At 40.2% G+C, this 24,568-nt stretch overlaps 1 protein-coding gene across 1 annotated transcript; it reads left to right on the top strand.

The window, feature by feature from the left end:
- The first annotated feature begins 248 nt into the window (after positions 1–248).
- Capn6 (calpain 6) lies at positions 249–23,653 on the top strand. The gene is made up of 13 exons (XM_038316708.1): positions 249–356; positions 6,711–6,890; positions 14,704–14,835; positions 16,152–16,360; positions 16,864–17,056; positions 17,625–17,818; positions 18,055–18,132; positions 18,227–18,413; positions 19,835–19,957; positions 20,122–20,324; positions 20,873–20,994; positions 21,358–21,494; positions 22,036–23,653. The coding sequence occupies exons 2-13, from the start codon at positions 6,726–6,728 to the stop codon at positions 22,216–22,218; spliced, it is 1,926 nt and encodes a 641-aa protein (XP_038172636.1). The 5' UTR covers positions 249–356; positions 6,711–6,725; the 3' UTR covers positions 22,219–23,653.
- Positions 23,654–24,568: the final 915 nt, after the last annotated feature.

Here is a 24,568-nt window from a genome sequence, read left to right as displayed (position 1 = left end):
TTTGCTGGTGGGTGGATCTGGAGTGGGCATCCCATCTGCACATCTGGCAGGGACGCCTTCCAGATTTTCCTTGTGACTCAGGATCAGTTTCTGAGTGCTGGGCGGGGCAAAAGCTCCTGAAGTTTCTGTGAGGCACCTCCCCCTGTGAGCAGAGCTTGGTACAGCCCAAATAGTTTTCAGGTTAAGAAAGCCAGAATCTTTGTTCAACTGCACTGGCTGAGCAGACTTAGTGGGGTTACCTGGCTAAGAGCAGCAGCAGCCACAGCAGCAGCAGCAGCAGCAGCAGCAGCAGCAGCAGCAGCAGCAGCAGCAGCAGCAGCAGCAGCCGCAGCACCAGGGCTCCTGAGAGAACTCAGGTGAGTAGAGCGGGTGTCTACAGATTTAGTTTAAAATTTTATTTTCTGAGATGTAGCATCTAAGAGACTCAAAAGAACTTCAGATTTATAGTTATTCAAACTTTGCGTCTTTGAATGTTATGGCTTGTCTGGATCGAACTTGTGTACGCGTGTGCATATGTACATTAGCAGCAGTTTTGAAACTTCAAAAAAGAGGGGGATTTCAGAGAGCTGGATGCAGTGATGTTGGTGGGTCAGCCGAGCAATTTTCTATGTTATGTGCTGTTCATAAACACTTAGTAAACAAGGACAAATCTGGGAGAAGAGTAGGAGGAGAGAATTTAGATGGCTGGCAGCTTCTGCTGACCCGGAGTTATAGGTGAAGCATTGAAATCCAGGCACAATCCTGGAGGCACACTGTGTGCTCACAGCCTGTAATCCCTTGAAGTGGGGTGCATGGGCAGTGGGCTGCTGCACAGTGGAGAGCGGCAGCCGGGCCTATCTTAACTCCTTGTCTGCACAGTCGGGAGACCTTCCTGCCCTGGTGACAGGTTGATCTTGGCTATTCTATTATCAGCCCCTGGGCCTAGTTTAGTTTCCCTCTGATTCTATCTTTGGTTTAAATTTTGAATTGCAGTCAAGGTTCCATCCCCCACCCGACCCTACTACACTCTTGCTGGGGCTTAAGTGGGCTGCCTGACCAGGGCTGCCTTCAGCCCTGGTCAGGGAAAGGGAGCTGCAACACATTGCAATGGAAACAAGTGGGTGTGAGGATTTTGAACTAGAAGTTTGGTGAAAAGCATGTCGGAAAAGTCAGACAATTCTACTGTTCTGCCTGCCACAGCAAAATGCGTCCTGGTTTCTATTAATGTTTTATTAAACTTCAGCAAATGCTTCATTTATTAATCTTTGTTGTGAAATTACAGACTCTTTATGGTCTGAATAAAGAAACAAAATTGGGATGGGGGTTGCTAATTAACTCTCTCGTTCCCTGGGTTTTCTCATTTGTGTGTGCATGTGTTTATGCTTTTGAGAGAGAGTGTGTGTGTGTGTGACACATTCCTGCATGCATGAATGCAAGCACATACACTCATATGTACGCATATGCACTCATGTGCATGGGTGTGCACAAATGTGTGAGAATATTTTGAGTTTGAACAGAATTCTTTATTCATCATTAGTGCTTCCAGTGGTCCAGGGGACAGCTTAAATATTTACATAGTCAGGAATAGGTTAAGAAACAGACTTTCTATATAGCCTTGCAAGTTTTCAGTTCCTAAATTAAAAGCAGAAAACAGCCCCCTTGTGACTCCAAAACAGTTACTTTGATTAGCCTTGATTTGAAATCATATTTGCCTTTTGACAGCTTGCACTTCGAAAACAAGACTCCTACGTGAATTCTTGCAAAAAGAAGACAATGAGAATGTTCAAAAGAAATGTCTTGCTTCCAGTTTTGTGTCTTACTACCACAGTTCTTCTTTCTTGTTTAAAATAGAATCTTGGTGAAAGAGTCGGTAGGTTCCAGTTTTAGTGGCAACTCTGGTACTATGCAACCCTGGTAAAGCCGCTCCACCGTACAGTGAAAGAAAGCCGTTGTACTAACTGGTTTCTAAAAGTCCTTCCAGAAAAACATTCTATAAAAATCAGAATTACATTCTCAAAGGACTGTAAAATTAGACTTTTAGGATAAGCTTAGTCAGCCAAAAGAGCAAGTCAGCCAAAAATGGGAGATGGAATAGGGAGTAAGGAATGACAGAGGGGCCATTTTATATAGGTCTTTTAAATGTCAATGTGTATTTTATTTTAAGCATGTGATCATATTTCCTGTTTCTAAGAAATGAGATTTAATTTGCTAAAATTAAACATTCCCTAATACAACTGCTATATGTTAACGTATTTTTAACAATCAAAAAGTACACTCACATACTTTATTTCATTAGCTCTTCCAAATAATGTCCTGAGATGCGCAGGGCAACCATCATATTTTGGTTTGCCTATGGGGAAACTGAGGATGAAACATGCTATCTAAAGTAAGTGAGGGAATTGGGGGGGCCTTGATTGTGAATCTCCTGACTACACATGATCTTAGTATGATTTTTGTTTTTCTTTCTTTGAACACAATCTTCTCTCCAGACAGAGTAAATCTGTCCTGTGGAAGACAGGAGAGTTGATCAGGAGAGCCTTAGGCTCCTTTTAGGTCCCAGATTGTCTAGCCAAAACCTCGAATCTCAACAGCCACATCTAAGTCCCCTGGCAGATATGTGACCACAGATGCAAGATACGATTCTACTTCTGCAAAAATGGAAAGCACCGGTTTCTGTGTAACATGTGGATGCTGAATTTTATTCTTTTCATCAAAGCCCAACGAATGTCCCCGATCACCCCCAATAGTGGCGATAAGATTATATAGAGTGGGCAGAGTTAGGTCTCCTGTACTCAATTGCCTGCCCCACCCCACCCCGCTTTTTGTTTTACCTCTAATTTTTGCAGAATAAAGGAAAGAAGGTAGCCAGAGGCAGTATGATCAGAGCCATACTTTCGTGCCCTATGCCTGCTAACTGTACTGCCTACCTCCTCTACTCACTTGAATCCAAAGAAATTTGTGTTCACAAATCTAAACTCTTTCTGTCAATGTTGTTTTCAAATTAATTTGGTGTCTGTTCTAAGGCTGATCCACAGTTACAAAAGCAAATGATTTTCCACTAAGAATCCGCCTGGCTCCTCGAAGCTTCAAGTCCAATGAGCTTCAAAGGCCCTTTCTCCTAGCTGCAGCCTTGAGTTCCACGTGGCAGGCTCCCTCCATTTCCCCCTGGCTATTTCCAACTTCCCACGTGCTGAGCCTGCCCCTATCCATTGTCTTGGTAGACAGTGTCCCTCTCATTCTTTCTTTAGACAGTGGATCTGAATTCTCCTAATTCTGCCTAGAGCGATTACCTCAATGATAAGCCTACAGTTTTTTTCTGCCTAGCCACAATCACCGCTTGCCTTCAGGCCTCAAGTTGTTCTTCAGAATGGTTCATATTCCAGAGGTTACCTAGAGATTTAGGGGTTTTATTAAAAATCTCCAGCTTTTGTCTTTGTCTATCACCTTTCCTAATGTGTGATCTTAATTTAGTGGCCATTTCCTCCATACCACCACCTGGTGCCGTGGAAGAGTAAGAAAGAAACATTCCTGTCTCCGCTCACCTCTGCTTGGACAGAGAAGATTGTGCCTACTTATGCCAGTCTATACATTTCTGGCTTCCACGTTTTCTGAGGGCTAGCTAATGAGCCTTTGGATAGAAAGGGTTTGGATTCTCACATGATTATTAAACCATGGAAATAAAGAACCTTTTCAATACCCACCAAGGCAATAAATTCTAGGCAGAATTCCTCAAAGTTGGGCATCGTGTTTGCTTTGGAGGATTTTCCTCATTTGAATGACAAAATCCTTTCTCTCAAAAATACAGTGGCAAAAAGATGAAGTGTGGTCAAAGGGAAAACCACACACCAGTCCTTGTACTTCACAGACTGGGGTTTGAATCGGTCTTGCCAGTTTCTAACTGCTGTTTCTCTGACTTGCCCTTTTGAGAGTACAAAACGAAGGGCACAGGCTGTGTCTTACAAATCATGGCCACTGCAAAGGAAGAGCATGCTAGATGAATTGAACAATGCCCATTTTGAATAATTGATCACATAAACATTGATTTTTCTATTTAAGACAGTTATCTATTTGACAAAAGTTGTCCGTACAATGTTGAGCTGTTAAACGAGGTGCCTAGGAATAAGAGTTTTAATGCATATTATGCAACCACTGGGTATTTTCTACTTATTTAAATTTGGTTAACACTAACCATCTCAGTAGTTACAGCTATAGCTTAAGGGAGAAGAATACATGTCCCTGGTCTCATGATAAAAATCCTGATATGCAAAGAAATCAAGGTCATAGAGCAAATGGAAAACAGTTGCTTTATTATTTAGTCAGCAATGGGGGGGTCAATTCTACTGTGTAAATCAAACAGGATTTATAGCTACAATTGTACCCCCAATGAAAGTTCAAATACATGTTTCTCCATGAGTTACTAAAATGCAAGCATCTTCATGCAAAAGGCATTCACTCTACTAAGATTTGACACATCAATACCAGCTATACCCTTTGTCTCTAAAATAACCTATTTGGATCATAGTGTGGTTTATTATTTCTTTGGTTTCATTTTAGGTGTGTGTGTGTGTGTGTGTGTGCATGTGTGTAAAAACAGCTTGTAGGTGCCAGTTCTTTTCTTATACTATGTAGTTCTTGGGGGACTGAACTCAGGTCACCAGTCTTGCCAGCAAGTGCCATTCCCCAATGAGCCATCTCGCCAGCCCTAATTTTTTTGTCTTTAAATCAAACCTAATTTTGTTGAATTGATGCCGCTTCTGTGTTTAGACAGGCTCTCTTTGTAATAAATTCCTCTTGCAAGCTTTTGTGAGTCTTGCTATTTGACTGATTAGCAAAGGAGACTTTGTGAGAGCACATGGCTTTCCTGGGCAGGAAATACCCATTTATCCAGAACGTTCAGGCAGTAGGAGGTTCTGGCAAACTAAATGTCCTAATTGCCTCAGACTGTCCCATATTTACAGCCCCCAGTCTCTGGCAATCCACCAAATCTTCTAGGGAAAGCAAGAAGCTCAGGGTTATTTGCTGTAACTTTGAACACACATGAAAATTAGAGTCCTTTTGTAATAGGCTCTGAAAAGGAGCCTGGGCAAACACTCAGGTTGGCTCTGATGTTTAACTGAGAATTATTACTGATGCCACCAATGCTTCCAAATACAATGAAATAATATCTAAAACAAGGGAACAGACTTAAAGCTGGTTACCAGAAAGCACACGGTGTTTTGTAGTGTTTCCACAATCTTTAATTTGAAAAACAACTGGCAATAAATAAGGCTCTGGAAAACATTGTGGTTATGTTCAATATGTTAATATTTGGATTAAGAGAAAGGACAAGTTTCTTACACATATCTTGCAGATAACTGTGCCATAAAATAACATTGAGAAATTAGATTCAAATATTTATGGTTTTTAATCGGGGAAACTGTTTCATGACACAGTGCATGGCAATAATAAAGGGCATGCAAAGACCTAGCAGACAGGTATTGTTGATATTACCGCTTTTATAAAAAAAATAAATGCCACAGGAGCACCTGGGAGAGGGCTTGCTTGGGGAGCAGTGTGACGGCTGGAGAAGCACGGAGACTGCGGTAGCACACATGTGGAACTCCAGTGAACTAATACAGCCAATTTAGGGCTTTGCTTTTTGTTCTTTCTTCTTGAACATTTCATTCATTCTTTTTTAGCACTCTGAACCATAGGGTTTTTTTGTTTTAATTGTACTGGGTTCATAAAATCATGGGAATAAAGGTTTAATGCAGTTGACACCATAAAAATTTCACAACATCTTTTCATTTACTATGACATAGAAAGATCTATTATCACTACAAAGCTATTTAAAATCAAATTTTCCTTTTGAATTATCTTCATACAAACCAATTATTAAGGATATTTAAGTGCAGTCTTCCAGATTTTGTATAAAAAACCCACTATATTAATTTTGTTTAGCTAGGTGGCGTTTCCTTTTAATGTTTTTTTTTTTTCAAAGAAAAGGAAGAAATAGTGTATTTTATTGCTATGGGGTAAAAACCTATAGTCCATCAAATTAGTCTAATTGAATTTCAAGTGTGCCTTTTGATTTTAGAATCTGCAAATGATTTTACATTTTGAAGGGAAAAAAAAAAACGACCACATAATCTTTATATCTTTTTATGTGTGTTTGGAGTCCGTCTGCTGAGCTCTGTTTCTCACATTAGCCTCCTTGGCCAATAGTAAAACAGACGAGCTCTTTAAATGATAAAATGAGAGCGGTTGTGTAAAAGGACTTGTTAGAATTGAAAGAGGCTATTTCCCCAGCCCTATGCATCAAGGGTGCAGCTTTCCGGGACACTGACTCACTCCGAACATGGTAAAGTGACTCTTTCACCTTTATCGTTAAATTTCAACTGAACTTTTCTGAGCTCTTCCATGTCAGTATAAATGGAAAATCACCTTTAAATTTCAATGACTTATGCTTAGCTGACAATCGTCACATCTCTTATTTATTTTCCCATGAGACTGTTACAGTACATGTTGTCTCATTTGGCAGATAAAAAAAACTGAGGTACTCAAATGGTTAAGTGTTTGCCCAGGGCCAATATTTGGCTGAACTTTGACTCTTCTTTTCTTGAACTTAGTGCCTTTGCCTCAGTCTGAAGGCTCTGGGAAGAAGCCACTGCAACGACGGACATTTGTGGAATTCCAGGGAATCCTTGAAAGACCTGAGAAGTTTCTCCAAGTAATAATTTTTGTTATTCTAGATATAGTTGGATAACATGGGTCCTCCTCTGAAGCTCTTCAAAAACCAGAAGTACCAAGAACTGAAGCAGGAATGCGTCAAAGATGGCCGGCTTTTCTGTGACCCCACATTCCTACCAGAGAATGATTCTCTGTTTTTCAACCGGCTGCTTCCAGGAAAGGTTGTGTGGAAGCGTCCTCAGGTAACTCATTTTTCTGTCTCCTTGATCTACTTCTGATTCAAAAGTCTACCTTACCCATTTTTTTTTTACTCACATTGACCTACTCTTTAGAAAAATTGAAAGCCAGTCTTCTTTCTTCCTTTCTTTCACTGTGGCGCTCTCTTTCTCTCTGTTGAGTTATAATTAACAAATAGAAAATATAGGGATGTTTTCATATGCCTACGCAATTTAAGATGACTAACGTAAATAAGTTGACATTTCCATCATTTCACACACAGGTGGCTTTAAAGCAGGCTTTAGCTTGAAGAGACTAAAAATGTAGTCGATTAGTCATATAAAACGTGCAACAGCAGAAAAAGAAATATACTATGCTTATAGTTTTAGGACTTCACTTGAGTAAACATTGCAATCAAAAAAGAAACTATACTCTTGTCTCTTTAGTTAGTTGCCTGTCATACTAATTTAAGGATAATCTCAGATCAATGAGGCCCAAATCTTTTTATAGAGAGAGCCTCAATGAAATAATTTCTATGTAGAGAAGGCAGAGCTTGTCTTGGGGGAGGGAGTCTTGTGAACTGTTTATTAGATTTTATCCACAGTATTAGCCAGTGGCATTTACATATGACTTCAGCCTTTCAACGCTCATTAACATTAACTACTAATAGGTCTCTCACAGCAGGGATCAACAACTCTTCATAAGCTGTATATGAACTAGAGCTCCGTGTATACTGCGATATAGTGATATAGTGATAGAGTCTGGAAAGTAATTAGCAACTTTAATTTATTTAATTTATCAAGCATTATGGCTGGACAGAAGGACAATCTATTAAAGCTCCTTTCGAAAGATGATGTATATGGGCCATAGTGAAATAATATAAAAAGCAAGGACCTGAGACTTTGTGTGTAAAGTGATGTCTTTTTATATATGGCTATAAAACACATTAGTTACTAACTCAATGTTTTTCATCTTTAAGGAATCAGCAATCATTTTGTTGTAATTTCTATCAAACTCATAAAAGTTATAAAGAATTGCTTTAGTTCATACACATTGCCACTAGGTGGTGCCAAGATACATTGGCTTCAATGTCTTTTTTTTAATACTTGAAGAAAGGGATGAACCAACTGAAGTCTTGAAGTCTCTTCTTTAATATTATGCTTTTTATGAAGAATCAAAGGCTTTAGACCTTGATGTCCTAGTGACTAGTGTTGACTCACATGTACGGTACCCATTAAAAGTATGAGACTGGAGTTTGGAAGTGTAACTCGGCAATAAAGCAGAGGTTCAATTACCTGTATGAAAAATAAGGAAAAAAAGAAATTATAAATTATAAGGCTGTAAGAAATCTCCATTTCTAAGCCTATAAGTTGTTGACACCTCTGCAGATGATTTTTCTTGCCTTCAATAGAATTATGGGAAATATGAGTAGATTTCATTAGCTGGTGTTTAGGAATACAAAGATGTAAGATTTTCTACTTCTTAAAAATATTTGGAGAGAGAGAGAGAGAGAGAGAGAGAGGGAGAGAGAGAGAGAGAGAGAGAGAGAGAGAGAGAGAGAGATCTTGTCAGGGTACCGAACTTATGAATGGAGGTGATAACAAGTGACAGAAGTAGATGACAAGAAAGCCTGGAATTGAGAGAAGTTTATTGGGTAGGTAATGAGTAGTTTGAAGATGCAGGCGAGAGAACGATTAATGGGGGTGAAGTCTTAAGGAAGAAGGAAAGAGATCTATCTTGTGGGTGGCAAAATTGGAAGCCAGCATGTAAGTCAAATAAACAGCATTTCTTGTGCTGGCATGTCTTTAGATGCATCTTCTTTCCTCAGTTTTAGTTCAGTTCTTTGTTCTTTGCCTTCTTTGTCTAAATCCTGTAGAATTCATCCTGGATGGATTTTCACGGAAGGGAAAAAAACTTAATTGTTATGGCACACATATATTTTTTTTCTTCTAAGGCAAACAATACTCCTTCTAGAGTAATGTTCAATGGTTAGGGAATGTATGTGTGGACGGATGGAGAATGAACACAAAGAGAGGGGCAAAAGGAATTTGCATTTGTGACATGCCTAGTATGGATTGTATTCTTTTTTGAAGTTGTCTATACATTATTGCACTTCATCCTTATTGACGATGGTTTAGAAAGGTAGGTATGTTGCAATTTCTTTTGTGTAGTTCATTTTTTTTATTCAAAAAAATCAAAAGCAGCTGGGCATTTTGGCACTTTAATCCCAGTACTCAGGAGGCAGAGACAGGAAGATCTCTGAGTTCGAGGCCAGCCTAGTCTACAAAGCAAGTTCCAGGACAACCAGCATTACCAAGAGAAATCCTGTCTCGCAAAACCAAAAATAAATAAATAAAATATCAGGAGTCTGCAACATGGCTCATTGCTGACTAGCTTGGAGTCCCTGGAATCTACATGGTGGAAGAAGAGAACCAACTCCCAAAAGTTGCCATCTAACCTCCATGTGCATGCCGTACATGTGCCCCTCCACACAGAAATAAACAAATGTAGGGGGCTGGAGAGATGAATCAATGGTTAAACACACTGGCTGCTCTTCCAGAGGACCTAGGTTCAATTCCAAACACTGACAGTTGTCTGTGACTATAATTCCAGGGGACCAGACACACATAGCAAAATATCAATGCACATAAAATGAAAATAAATAAAAGTAAAAATAAATGTAAAAGCAATACAAGAGTAAAAACAGTAGATGTTTTGCCTTTCATATTGATGAAGAAACTAGGTCTCCAAGAAGAAGGTAAAGATTCACTCAAGATCCAATAACTGGCAAACTAAGATTTAACTCCAAAGTTCACATAAATTTTCTTTCCTATCATAATACCGCTTGGCTCCCCCTTTATAAACATACATTTGTGTAACTTCCTTTCTGACAGTGCTCACATTCATCCTCATTGTGATGGTGCTGCTCTTACATGAATTGATCCATGTTCTCTGAACATGATGTGAGAACAGTGTGCAGAGGCACTTGAGAGCCTTCCCTAGAACATTCTCAGTGCCATCCTTGGTGCAACAAACCACTATGACTTGGGACCAGGCATCCACATGCTGGCCCAGACAGTGGACACTGAGCTACTAAACAGTTAAATAGTGTCTTGATGTTGGAAACATGAAATGTTATTGTATAGTATATAATTAAGAAGCTACAAAAAGGTTTTGAAAAGGGGTAGATCATCATGTGAAAGTAAGGTTCTTGGCTATCAACTGAGCCTTTCCTGAAAGCTATGTATTCCTTTACAACTAGAATGGAAGGCAAGCCTGTGTTTAAGAACCATGCCACTGTTCTCTGGCCTCCCATCAGAAAAGTTGAGCGACAGTTCTAGGCTCCTCTGAATTGACTCAGGAAGATCAGATGGGTCTTTGCCTTATTGCTTTTTTAGGAATATTGAGGTATTGGTTTTCAGGAATGTATCTAGACTTTTTTCCCATTTGAATACCACATAACCTCAAACCCAACCAACCTTTTTAGTTTTTTTTTTAAATTTAAATAGACATGGCATGATAAACCAACTTTCCTCCCACCCTACACTCTCGGTAAGTGATTTGACACTGAGCTGCATTTCCTGGCCCTTCTAAAATTTTATTTTGAGAATAATTTTGGCTCATTGTTCTTTTGACCCAGTATGAAAGTAGCTGGACTACAGGTGTGTGGAAGTAACTTTGGCATACTTTTTTCCCTCAGGGTTGAAGTTTAAATCCAGGTTCTTGGATATGCTAGGCAAGCTCTCTACCATGCTTCAAAACTCTAATCTTGAGGTTTCTATCTATTCTATGTTCAAAGTTTCTATCTTCTAAGGCTATATACCTCTAACATTTTTGAAGTTTCTTCAAGTGTCAATGGTATTCCATTGGTATATACCAAATATCAGTGGTATTCCAAGGAAGCCTAGGTTCCTTACTGAGTTTTCCTTTGAAGGAAGAGAATGTTGTAGTGGTGATAAAATGTTCACACAGAAATAAAAATTCTCAACAAGGGAAGTTAGATCCTTGAGAGAACATTGGTCTGTGAGCTCAGATCTACCTATAAACTCCCCATCTAGAGATGGTTCAATTTTCTAAGGATATCATAATGCCTACTTGAGTTAGCTCACATAGTCCTCTGGTCCTGAATGGATATTTTATACCAGGTAGCCTCTAATTAGTCTAGAAATAGTTAATCATGAAGTACCAATTGAAGGGCTGACCTTATTCCTATCTGCTATCCAAGCTGCACACACAGTGCTTTTGAAATTTCCTCCAATTTTCTGGATGCTGGTTATATAAGGATTTTATTGCACTGTGGTTCCTTGCGGTTTACTCTGAATCTCAATGCTTGCTGCCATCAAAAGTTACTTGCATAAATAATTGCTAAAGGTCTGCATTTAATTGTTCCAAATAGAGTGATCTATGTGGGGCTACAGATCTCATCATTGTAATTCCCATCCCACCAGAGGTTTCTGGGAATAGGGATGAGGCGAGAAAAAAGTGAGACATCCCACCGTGCTCAGCCAAGATAATATATTTCCTAGAAAAGACGCCTTCTTTACAGAACATTTATCTTGGGGTGATAGTATTTGGGGAATACTCCAGCTTTTCTTGTGTTCAATTTCTTGGTATTATGTATTCTCTACCTACGAAATAATTTTGCTCTGCCAAACAGCTCAGTTCAAGGATAGTTTCAACTGTGCCAGCACATCTGGCGCCATGAGGAACACACAGCATTCCCTCCCGCTTCTCACTTCTCTCAAGCCACCCAGACAGTATGGCTATGTGAGCTGTGACCTCTTCCTGAACCCCACTTTTCCCACGCCAGCATAGCTCAGGCCGAAATGTCCTATCTGTGCTCTGCATCTCAGCTTGGAGTTACAGAAAATTATCTACAACCTTCCTTCTCAAAGCCCGACAAAAGATATCCAATGAGTGCCTAAGTACAGTAAGAAGTCTCTTAAGAGCCATTGCGTTATTTTTCAGTTACTTCTGAAAAGTTCTTAAAGCTGCCAGACTTGTATTGGCTCATGCTCCTTATCCTTTCTACCTCCTAGGCTGTTTTGTAGTCTTTTAATGTTTCACGTAAGAGGCAGAAGATATGGTTTTAGAAATAATTATTTTCTGTCTTCCACATCATGGTACTTGCATGTCATGCAAGACTGATTTATACTCAGTCACTTGGCTTCTGGAAATCAAGGCCGATGGGTGATAGTTTAAAAAAAGAGCTGAGAAACTCCTGCAGAAAAATGGAATTTCGAGCAAAGAGTATACAGTACTGAAATGGATATCTATGGGGGAAACTGTGTAATATTATTACCTTACGCAGGACCATTGATAAGCTTGAAAATAAAGGGATAGGTCAGCTGAAGTCTTGGGGTCCCTTCTTTGTATTATACTTTTATTTTATTTTATTGGTTTTTTTTTTTCAGACAAGGTTTCTCTGTAGCTTTGGTGCCTGTCCTGGAACTAGCTCTTGTAGACCAGGCTGGCCTTGAACTGATCCACCTCCCTCTGCCTCCCACGTGCTGGGATTAAAGGCGTGCACCAGCACCTCCCAGCTAATATTATACCTCTATGAAAAATCAAAGGCTTTAAACCCAGATGTCCTCATGACTGACTAATTAACCAGAGACTTGAGTGGCCGCCCTTATCTGGTGACCTTTTTTCTTCATCAGTAAAATAACAAGTGGCTAGATAGTCTCTAATATTTCTCATGTTTTGATATTTCATGACTGCTATTACATTTTAAAGCTCACTGTTAGGTATTCTATATGAATTTGGAGTAAAATAAGGCTGTAATACATGCTATTAATAATAACTATATCCAATTCACACAAAGAAGATACTAATCACACAGTTCCTCATTTTGAGTCTGTTTATGTGTCTTTTTGCTCCCTTTTGTGAGTAAAAACTCACACATTAAAAGTATCGACTGGGTGTAGACTCCTGCTTATCTAAGTTAAGCAGATTTCAAAATAACTTCAACCCCCAGTAATGCTATGTAAAACCAGCAATTAATTTGCCTTAAAATATATAAAAACACGTTTTTTTCACCTATCAATACTCACTTGACTACTTTCTATGCCAGGAAACAATCCTATGTCTCATCTGTATCCAAGAAATTATTGCATAGCTTTACATTTTGCTCCAAAGAAAGTGCCAGTGTCTACCCAAGGGAAGAATTATGGTGCCTATTAATTTCATCTTAGAAAATCAGAGGAAGCAGAGAGGAGACGCCACATCAAAATCTAACTCATCTAGTACACTTGCTCTGTGTGCTAAGAAAATGAAAAGAAAAAGCAGCTGACAGCCCACAAACTATTTTGTAAGATAGATGTAGTCTCCTAAGATAAAAGGTGCTGATAGGGCACCAGATGTGCATCTTAAACAACAACAACAACAACAATAACCAAAAAGGCCAGAAAATGCAAAGCTGACAACCCACCTAATTCTTTCCTTTTGGCAGGTTGATGCCCAATTAATCTTAAGTTTGGATGTATCCCTGCCCAGAATGTCTATTTCTTTCCAGAACTATTTTGGCTTTTAACAGATATTTGGAATGCTTCATTCTGTACACCAGACCCTTCATCAAGGAGAATTACATCCATTAAAAAATAGACATTATACAGCAGAAAAATAACTGTTTCTATTTAATAATTTTAAGGGATGTGGATCGAGATTTTTCTATCCATTTGCAACTGGGATTTCTTTCAGCAGGATATGCAGAATGTCCTCTTATGGGCCAACAGCCCCTTCCATGAAACTTTCCAGTTATCAAGACTTAATTGAGATTTGATGGCTTTGAACTCTGCAAGTGCCGATGCTCTGAACCACATCATGCCTGCAATTATATAATGTCATGTATAGTGCTATGCCTTTGCTCATACCTGTCACTCCATCTCCAGTGCCTCAATGTTTCTCCCTTGTTCCGTGACCAATCAGTAGTCATCTCAAGTATTCAACCACTCACTACAGCATCCCTTCCATCACTAGATGAACTTTGGGACTTCTTTCTTTCTAGGCACTGCTCATACTTTGAAAATAGCTCCATTTTGCTTTCCTTACATTATTTTTGTAGTTACATTATTTGGCTTTCATCTTTCCAACTCACAATGGGAATGACCCAACTAATGATATTCTGAAGTAAAAACACACATGTATTCCCCTAACAAATACTGCTCCCACTCTCTGGCCAGATACTTTTGGAAAATACACCATGGAGACAGTGCCTGCTGAAGTAGTCCTGTGAATGGCTTATTAATACCTGCTGTTAATGCTGCTGGCTTTTAGAGTCATACAAAAGTGGGGGCTGGGAAAGCGGGTTGTCATGGAAACTGCTGTTGGTTTTGCTTTGTGTTAGAAAAGGACTTCCTACACGGTCTCCTAACTCATTTTTCCTAGAGAGGGAGATGCATTAATGTTCACCTCTGTCAGACCTTGTCTCTTAACGGCAATTGCTCTTCCAAGGACAGACACTTCAGGAAAAATCTCATCCTGATAAACATGAGATGAAAATGCAATGTGCTAATTTCTAGTCTAGTCTTCTAGTTCTAGTCTTCACTGCTGTGGTAAAAATGCCTCCAAAGGCAATGACAAAGACCTTCCAGCAGTACAGGCCATCCTCTCTCATCCCATTTCTTCAGCTATTCACCACACGGTCATTTTTCTGTGCATACACTATCCACGGCTTTTTTTTAAACATAAATCTCTCTAACCTTCCCCGTATCCCACCTATAAAAATCCTAGCTACACTTAACCCTATTTCCTCTATAGGCTGTTCTGCTTAGCTTAGCTTCTAGTGACACTTAAAAACCTCCTTCCAGACTTCTGCATAACAAATTTTTGTATTCCCAGGACATTTCTGATGACCCCCATCTGATTGTGGGCAACATCAGCAACCACCAGCTGATCCAGGGGAGACTGGGGAACAAGTCAATGATCCCGGCATTTTCCTGTCTGGCTGTTCAGGAGTCACACTGGACAAAGGTATTGTCTTTTCTTTGGGTTCTTAGCCTATTTCCACTTTCTTCTTGAATAACTTGACAGAAAATCAGCTTCTAACCTTTTGATGAAGCCAGAAGTATCAGGGTGACTAATTTATGTTAATAAGAATTTTCACAAATATAGACAAGCCGAATTTTACAGTGAAAATCTAAACCGACTCTATTCTAACACTGACATTTTGCTGGCCTTGCTTTGTCACATATATTCGCTGCTCTTTTCTTGCCATTTGTAATGCTTTGACTTAATATTCCTTCAAATTCTAGTCTTTGTACCAATTTGCTCTGGAGTAAGTAGGAGCCAGGAAGTCATTAACACATAGATGCATAACAGAAAAGGTGAGAAATACAGAAATGGATCTTTGAAAGGGGCCTAATAAATTATTAATAGCGCAAAAATTCCTTAATATTCTGATAAAATTCAAAACAACAAAGAATATTTTACTTGGTACAATAAGCATTTTCCTAATAAAAACAAATTTCAAATATTTATGTGCAAGAGTTATAATAAAATCGTTTTTATTGTTACAACAAAAATGCATTTTTATTGTTGACATGAGTAAAATCCATATTGTGTAAAGTCTACATGAAACTCTAAGTATGGCAAACCAGAACAGGCATTATGTTTTTATTGGTTTTAATTTTTACGATTGTTGCTCCATTGCTTATTTTTCTGCATGAGTATATAGGTGCATGTGGAAGGGCAAACTCCCATGTGTACCCATGGAGGCTAAAAGAGGACATTTAGTATCGTCCTCTTGCCCTCTCAATCTAGTCATTATCCCTGAAGCCAGAATTCATGTTTTCTCCTCTAATTTAAAAACCATAATGTCCCCCCAATCCTCCTGTCTTTCCCCTCTGAGGATATGGGCTCACAAGCATTTGTAGGGACACTTAGATGCTGGGATTCCAATTTCAGGACTAGTGATTATGGAGTAAATGCTCTCAATCAGTGAACCATGTCTCTGATCTTAATATTTCTTTTCAACGCCTTGTTCACAAGTTCAAACATTTGATCATGCATCTCTGTGGATAACCTATCATCTAGCTTATTTATTACCCATGGGGACCCCTCCAACTGTCTCTCCAGCATCCTCTGTATTCAGAGCAAGAATGGCAGGTATCGTAATCTCACACACAGTAAAAATGACCTGTGGAAACAGAAGCTGTAGAAGAATTGCCATACTCGAGGCTTTGGAAAGCTTCCATTTGCTAGATGGTTTGCCTAAGACTTCACTATAACCTCTATATCTTGATGTAATCTTGCGAATAATACTTGACTAAATGTTCTTCCCTTTCCAGACAATTCCCAACCATAAGGAACAGGAATGGGACCCTCGAAAGCCAGAAAAATATGCTGGAATATTCCGCTTCCGTTTCTGGCATTTTGGAGAGTGGACTGAGGTGGTGATTGATGACTTGCTGCCCACCATCAACGGAGAGCTGGTCTTCTCATTCTCCACCTCCATGAATGAGTTTTGGAATGCTCTCCTGGAAAAAGCTTATGCAAAGTAAGGAGGGGGTTGCTTAGTCTGTAGTCATGATACATGAAGAAAGATCATATTTGTCTTTGGAAATGCATTCCCTCCCACTCAATCCCAGAGTTAAAATTGGGCTGCATCTAAGTAAGATTGAAGACATTTCTTTAGCCGTGGGTCTGCCTATTATGACTCATGGATATCAGAGGATCAACTGCTCTTCTGTTAAATTCTAGGTCAACTAGGTAACCTTTCAGGTTGTTAATCTGAAGTCTAAAAGGAGTTTTCTTCTCTTTTTTTTTCCCCACCTTGCCTGTCATCTTCTCGTGGAAAGAAGTTTCTACATGAACTAACATTTATCAACATTGCCTAAGCCCCCAGAGTTTTCATTGTAATCTCAAAGTATTTTCCGCTTCATATCCAGAGAAAAGCCAGCTGGTAAAGGCTGAGCAGTGATAGTTTTAATTCTTGGGAACATGATGTCCTTGACCTGCATAAATAATTTCACCAAGATAACGCTGCATACTTGCTTCCAGACTGCTAGGCTGTTATGAGGCCTTGGATGGTTTGACCATTACTGATATCATCATGGACTTCACGGGCACATTGGCTGAAATCGTTGACATGCAAAAAGGAAGATACACTGATCTTGTTGAGGAGAAGTACAAGCTGTTTGGAGAACTGTACAAAACATTCACCAAAGGAGGCCTAATTTGCTGCTCCATTGAGGTTTGTGTTCACCCAAAACACTCCTGGCCAAAAAAAAAAAAAAAAAAAAAAAAAACAAGGAACATTGTACTTAACCCAGAGATTCACAAAAAGAGCCATAGTGAAACTCAGAAAGCTAACATAGGTATGAAGTACTGGATTGGACACTGAGGTACATTAATTTTTTTAGCCTTATGAACTTCAGACATTCCACTGAGTGCCAAGGCACCTTCCAAGTTGGTGTAAATAGCTTCTGGTAAATTATGACTCTTATCTTGGCTCCTGGATATTTAAGTTCTAGCTGTTCCCTCAAAGAATGAATCTGCCCTACCATATTTTTAAATCACAGTTCATATTAATGCAGGACAGTGATTATTTGGAATTTGAACTTTTAAAGTAACTTCTTATATTACTTTATTTTCTCTCTTTCACTTGCCTTTGTGATAGGTTAGATATCAGGGTCACATTTCCATCTGCATAGGGAGAACTTGATTCGGTCATGCCGGGATGAAACAACAAAGGGAGAAGGGGGTCCAGGACTTGGGTCTCCCCAACTCCTATGCCCTTATGTATCTTTCTTTGCTACCAGTCTCCCGGCCAGGAAGAACAAGAAGTTGAAACAGACTGGGGACTACTGAAGGGCCATACCTACACCATGACTGATATTCGCAAGCTCCGCCTCGGAGAAAGACTCGTGGAAGTCTTCAGTGCTGAGAAGCTGTATATGGTTCGCCTGAGAAACCCATTGGGAAGACAAGAATGGAGTGGCCCCTGGAGTGAAATGTGAGAGGCATTTTACTTTCATCCCTACACCTCCAAATTTGTAGTTCTCCCAAACCTATCCCTCTAGATTGCTAGGAGGCTGTCAAATAACAGAGACATCTCCGAGCTCTAGTCAGGCATGGGGGCTGCAACCCAGCCAGAATAAAATAAAGCAGGCCTAGTTCTCATGCATCTGGCATCTTTTGGCATCCTGGCAACCATAACGACTTATCTGTTTATAATTTATTTGCTTTCAGTTCTGAAGAGTGGCAGCAACTGACTGTAACAGATCGCAAGAATCTGGGGCTTGTCATGTCTGATGATGGAGAGTTTTGGTGAGAAGTCTTTCTGCAAGAAGGAATTTGGTTTTCTTGTTAGAAATACATACTAAGACAAATCTTCATTTCTTTTCCTGTTCCTTCCATTCAGGATGAGTCTGGAGGATTTTTGCCACAACTTTCAAAAACTGAATGTCTGTCGCAACGTGAACAACCCTGTGTTTGGCCGCAAGGAACTGGAATCAGTGGTGGGATGTTGGACTGTGGATGATGACCCTCTGATGAACCGATCAGGAGGTTGCTATAACAACCGTGATACCTTCCTGCAGAATCCTCAGGTTAGAGTCAATTATTTTCCATTGCCTCCAAGCTACCCGGGTAGTCAATAAGAATCCAGATCTTGCTTTGGTCCTCCCTAGAGTATTCATTTAGCATCTTCGAATCTACTGTGTAATATTCATCAACCACAACCCCCAGGGATTGATTCAGATGCTCAGAAGACCCAGAAGAATAGGTCTCTTTAGGGAGACTTGCCTTGGCAACATTTTCAAACCTAAGTTAGGTTCTCCAGCTGCCTCCTCTTGTTCTGAATGTTACAGCTCGTAACTGTTGCTTCCTGGTGATAGTCACACACAGCAGAGAGATCTGCTTCTATATGCGGTTTCAGTTCCTCCTCTTCTTCCTCCTCCTCCTCTTCCTCCTCCTTCTCCTCCTCCTCCTCCTCCTCCTCCTTTAAATGTTCACCTTATACATCATACTGTTAGCTCTTTTCATATAGGTCACACTTCTGCAGCCCATTACTATAACTTGCTTTTTCCTTTTGAGAATGAGGCAATTCTTTTCTCAGGATTGAAATCACTGCCCTGCCAGTTTCTCCTTCCAGCTGTCTACCACCGCCATCCTATTATCGGTGACATCATAAGTGGTCAGACCAGATACATCCCAAGAAAACAACATCCCACAAGCATTCCAAGCTTGAATTTATAATGGCCATATGAAGATGGGCTAAGGCTCAGTAGATGTCACTCTGGCTGTGCTATGGCCTCATTGCCCATGGATATCTCTCTTCTTCCTACAGATCTTATTGTGCAGGCAATTCGGAGAACACTGAGGCTTGGAAAACTGTTTTCCTTAACTCATAATTTTCTTTGCCCTTTCCATCTTAATGATCCCTACAGAAACTTTATAATTGTTACCCCTCCCCAACATCGCTCTCACTTAGAACCCTATATAAGTTTCAGGTACTAAGCAACTATAACAAACCGGGGGAATGACTTCTCTGTATGTATATACACAGGATTGACTTTTGAGGCCCTTATCTGGGTTGCTCATATGTCTGAATTGGCTTTATAAGTCTACCCAGGGCTATATGGCAAAGCCTGGTTGAGTGGATTATGAATGCTTTCTATCTTTATGAATTCTGAAATGTTTCTCTATATAGCTTTAAACACAGGGTTATAAAAAGACGAAATGATTAACTTTTCAGGAACATACATATTAAAACTTACCCTCTTTCACACCAAAGACCTAAAAATGGAGTTGCCTCTCAGTACATGCTGTATGTCACAGCAAGAAGCAAGTATAAAGATCTTTACTTAGCAGTGAATTAATTTTCTGTGATATCACTGTATGGTCAATATTAAAGCCCAGAAATGAACTCGAGATTCTGTTTCCCATTATAGATTTTTATTTCCTAAAACTTAGATTCAATTATCTTAAATTGGATTACTAATTTATTTCTTTGATGAATTTCCCTCAGTACATCTTCACTGTGCCCGAGGATGGTCATAAGGTCATAATGTCGCTGCAGCAGAAGGACCTACGCACTTACCGCCGAATGGGAAGACCTGACAATTACATCATTGGCTTTGAGCTCTTCAAGGTAAGAACAGCATTTAGAGCAGAAAAAATAAGAGCATTCAGAGGTTACATTAGGAAGGATTAGAGTTAGGAAAACTAGGAAGGGATAAAGAAGACAGCAGAAGTAGGACTTTCTAACAGAAAAGCTCTGATTTTAACAGAATGAAAATCTCGGTTTGCTTCTAGGTGGAGATGAACCGCAGGTTCCGCCTTCACCACCTGTACATTCAGGAGCGTGCTGGAACTTCCACCTATATCGACACCCGTACTGTGTTTCTGAGCAAGTATCTGAAGAAGGGCAACTATGTGCTTGTTCCAACTATGTTCCAGCATGGCCGCACCAGCGAGTTTCTGCTGAGAATCTTCTCTGAAGTGCCTGTCCAGCTCAGGTTCAGTTTTATTGTGATGTTCTGCAAACCCTTGCTCTCTTTTCCTCTGAGTCCAACCCTTTCACCCATTTTCCTTTATGCATACAGTCGAAGAGACAATATTCTTAAATTTGACCTCACTAATTGAAATAAAAGTGATCAAAATATTTCTCCGAGTAGAGTGATGGAAAATTCTCCAGTGCAGATCTGGGATTTAGAGTTCTTATCTGGGATTTAAAGGGAAGGGATCTGTTACTTGAACTCTGTCACTTGTAATTTATCTTCATCTCTTTGGTTGATTCTATATTTTTTGAGTCGCTGAGCTCCTCTATCTTGTTCTCAGTGCTGGGTAGCTTAAAATACAGTTTTCTCCAGCTGTACCCTCTTGTATCATTAAGTGCCAGGTCTACAAAAGAGAAGAGGAAAAAGAAAAAAAAACACCTTCATAGAAATGTCTGGGAAGGAATGGGATATGTCACTCAGCTTCTTACATGACTTTACAATAAAGTCTGTTTGGGCAGGTCCAGTTCATCATGAGGTGGCACATCTTTTTTTATTTTATATTCTAGGGAGCTGACATTGGACATGCCCAAGATGTCTTGCTGGAACCTGGCACGTGGCTACCCAAAGGTGGTTACCCAGATCACTGTTCACAGTGCTGAGGGACTGGAGCAGAAGTACGCCAATGAAAGTAAGACTATCAGGGGTGTGCAGGAAAGCAAACTCCTGTCTCAGTTACTGCATATGTCATTAGAAAACATTATCCACAACGGTTATCTCCATTGGTATTTTTCGTCCAGAGATTTCAACCCTCGTAGAGAATGGGACATGAACGTTTTTGGGAAATGTCTATGTAGCAGTCACATTTCTATCCCTATATGATATATGGGAAATGAAAGGGCAGAGAGAACAAACATCCTTGTGTTTTACATCATTGTGGTGCTCCAGTTATGTGGAAATTTCCAGATTTGATTTTGTGAAGTCATAGCTTCTTTCCCCTCTAGGAAGGAAACATTAATCACCCTGTTAAAAAAAACATGCCGCTTTGTTCCAGCTGTAAATCCGTACCTGGTCATCAAGTGTGGAAAGGAAGAAGTCCGTTCCCCTGTCCAGAAGAATACTGTGCATGCCATTTTTGACACCCAGGCCATTTTCTACAGAAGGACCACTGACATTCCTATTATCATCCAGGTAAGACTGAAAAAGATGTGGGAATACCACATATTATATTCTCCCAAGTACCTTGTACTTTTACAATGCAGCACAAAGGTTCTCTGTTATATATTTAGTTTGTACTCAGAGTGCTTCTCATTTAGCAAAACATCAACTTCATTATTCATCTTTACCTTAAAACACTTGACTTAATTTCCCATAGGCACATGACCATATGCTCATGAGTACACTTGTGAACACTTGTACTATAAAGTCCCATGTACAGAAGTATTAGCCAGTTCTGCTAACTCCTGTGTTGCTAGATCGGTATGGATAACTTTAGTCTGGCAGTATTTCTGAGAATACTTCTGATCAGCTGTCTTTATGTAACAAACCCACAAATAAAAGATGATCCTTTGGTCTACTTTCATTTATATTGCTGGGGACATTATCTTCTCAATCAAATGGCTATCAGGAAAAGATAAGAATGTCTCTTGATGTACATGCTAGATAGATGCCACTAGATGCATCAATCTCATGGTCGGTTGTTGTTCCTCATTTTCTTGATTTGTCTCTTCAGGTCTGGAACAGCAGAAAGTTCTGTGATCAGTTCCTGGGGCAGGTTACTCTTGACGCTGACCCCAGCGACTGCCGTGATCTGAAATCTCTGTACCTGCGTAAGAAGGGTGGTCCCACTGCCAAAGTCAAGCAAGGCCACATCAGCTTCAAAGTGATCTCTAGTGATGATCTCACTGAGCTCTAAATATCCAATATCAGAGAATCCTGACAGTTTTCCAACTTTTTATGTCAGGCACCAGGTCTTAGCTAAGATTCACAGTTACTGAAACCCTACATTTATTAAAGTTTCCTCTTTTCTGATATTTCCCATACCTCCCAATCTAAGTAGCATCAGTAGCTACAGAACCTATATACCTCCAGCAGCTGGACAGGGGGAGGCGACAGTCCCATCTGGAGATCACATGTTTGCTGAGAAAAGATCTTTAGGGCTTCAGGGGGTGAGATTCAAATAGGTCAATAACAAGAATCTGGGCATTCTACATGTGTCTTTGCTGTTTCCACTTGCCCAACATATCTTCCCTGCAGGGCATGTTGAGGAAGGAGGAGAGGGGATCAAGGCCAAGCTGGTCTAGCCTGACATCCCATCTCCTGACTGACACTTCAGATTTACCAGCAACACTTCACCAGTAGTGAGAGCCGACTTCAATGGTCCCAGCCCAGCCCTTATAACCACCACCACCACCACCACCACCACCACCACCACCACCACCACCACCACCACCACCACCACCACCACCACGACCGGAAAGTGTAGTCACGCCCTAACTCAAGTCACTCCCCCACGGTGTTTTATCTTCATGTTGAGGAATTTTCCTAGGTGCTTAATAAAGAGCTGGAGTTCAGTGAGGGCTGAGACAGCGAGAAGGGCTTGAGCTTCAGCAAGGCGGAAGCCAGCTGTGTGCCACAAGAGGGAAAAGCGGAAGAAGCTGCAGTGGGTGACAAAGCCTCAGTCCCCCATCCATCCACACACACCTACACTCACACATGCGCATGTAGGTGCGCACAAACTACCATTCAGACAGTCAGCGGGCAAGAGTAAGGACTAGTGAAGTATCATGCATACCAAAAAGATGAATGAACCCGTTCAGTAATAGGACAGACAGTTTGGGGTCCCTGACTACAATGTGAAACCTCTTGCTGCTGCTACATTTACAAATAAGCCCATTGCCCTGTGCTTCCTGATATCATTGGTACTGAAAACTCTATATGGGAACTTGAGAGTCCGGGGCCCACCCTGACCCTCGGACTTTTCCCTCTGTTGGGAAGCTCCACTCCCCAAGGGTTTGTTTTTCAGTATGTCTACAAAATGTCCTTGTGAATCGGTCATTATGTGTGCTTCCCCTGATCTTCATCTATAGTATTCTGTCGTTATTTAAGGCCCAGCATAAATTCCACCTCCTCCATGAAGCTCCTTCCAAGTCTATTCCCAAATACCACCTCCACAATATTTCAGTGCTTCTGCAATGTTGAAAAATAAACATAGTCGTAGTACTTAGTCTAGTTCCGCATGCATTCATTTAAAAATACATTCTGTAGCTCTCTTTTTGTTAGCTTCTTCATTTTCTATCATATTTTACAGTCTTTTTAACTTTTACAGTGCCTTTGCTACACTGCCTTACACAAACAAAATCACAATAAAGTTCATATTCAATAAATTGACGAGTCATGACTGATTCATGGTACTGGAGAGATTGCAAGGGTGGTAATCTATCAAGTCATGCTCCAGAGCTATTGGAAGCATGGCTGGCGGGTGAATCTGTAGCCCAGGGGTGAGTCTAATGATTTCCATTCTGACCCAAATCACCCCTTCATGATGAGGAAGCCTGCTATGTCTTAATCAAGGGCCGGAGTTCAGTGGAACTGTATTATAGAGTCTGAGATCAGCTGCACTGTGACAGTGTAGTTGCTTCAGTGGGTGGTTGGTAGATCTGGGAAGGGTCTTCTTTAGGTAGTAATTGGGGCTATGTACTTTTTAAAAGCACTTAACATATTCTTTTTATTGTTTTTATTGAACTATATATTTTTCTCCACTTCCCTCTTTCCTCCCCTCTCTCCAAACCCTCTCCCATGATCCCAATGCTCCCAGTTTACTCAGGAGATTTTGTCTTTTTCTACTTCCCATGTGGGCTACATACTTTTGAAACCTCCCTGGAGCTAGGCTCAGGGCCAAAGCTGTCCAAGCTAGATTTTTCAAAGGAAGATCTTCCAACAGGGTTTGAAAACAGCAGCTTCTTCCCAAATCTACTTTCAGAGTCAAACAGATGTGGAGTCTTCAACTTCTTTGCTTGTTTGCTTGTGCACTCAACCTGCCATCTGCTCATCCTAGGCCAAACTAGGGAGGAAGTTCCTCTTGTTTCCCTTAAGTTATGTCTCTTGATTAGAAAGGATGTCTCACCAGGGAAGGTATCCCACTCAACAAAATCACTCTGAAATACAACTCCGCTTTCATTCCTTATAATGCTATCCTAGAGCACATTATGGCTTTAAATATTGTATAATTTTATTAGTAATGGAGATAATGTAATCATTCTATA

Source organism: Arvicola amphibius, chromosome X (genome assembly GCF_903992535.2).
Source record: "Arvicola amphibius chromosome X, mArvAmp1.2, whole genome shotgun sequence".
NCBI classification, from domain to species: Eukaryota; Metazoa; Chordata; class Mammalia; order Rodentia; family Cricetidae; genus Arvicola; species Arvicola amphibius.
The sequence above is the reverse complement of the archived record's forward strand: the minus strand, read 5'-3'. Positions and strand labels throughout refer to the sequence as shown.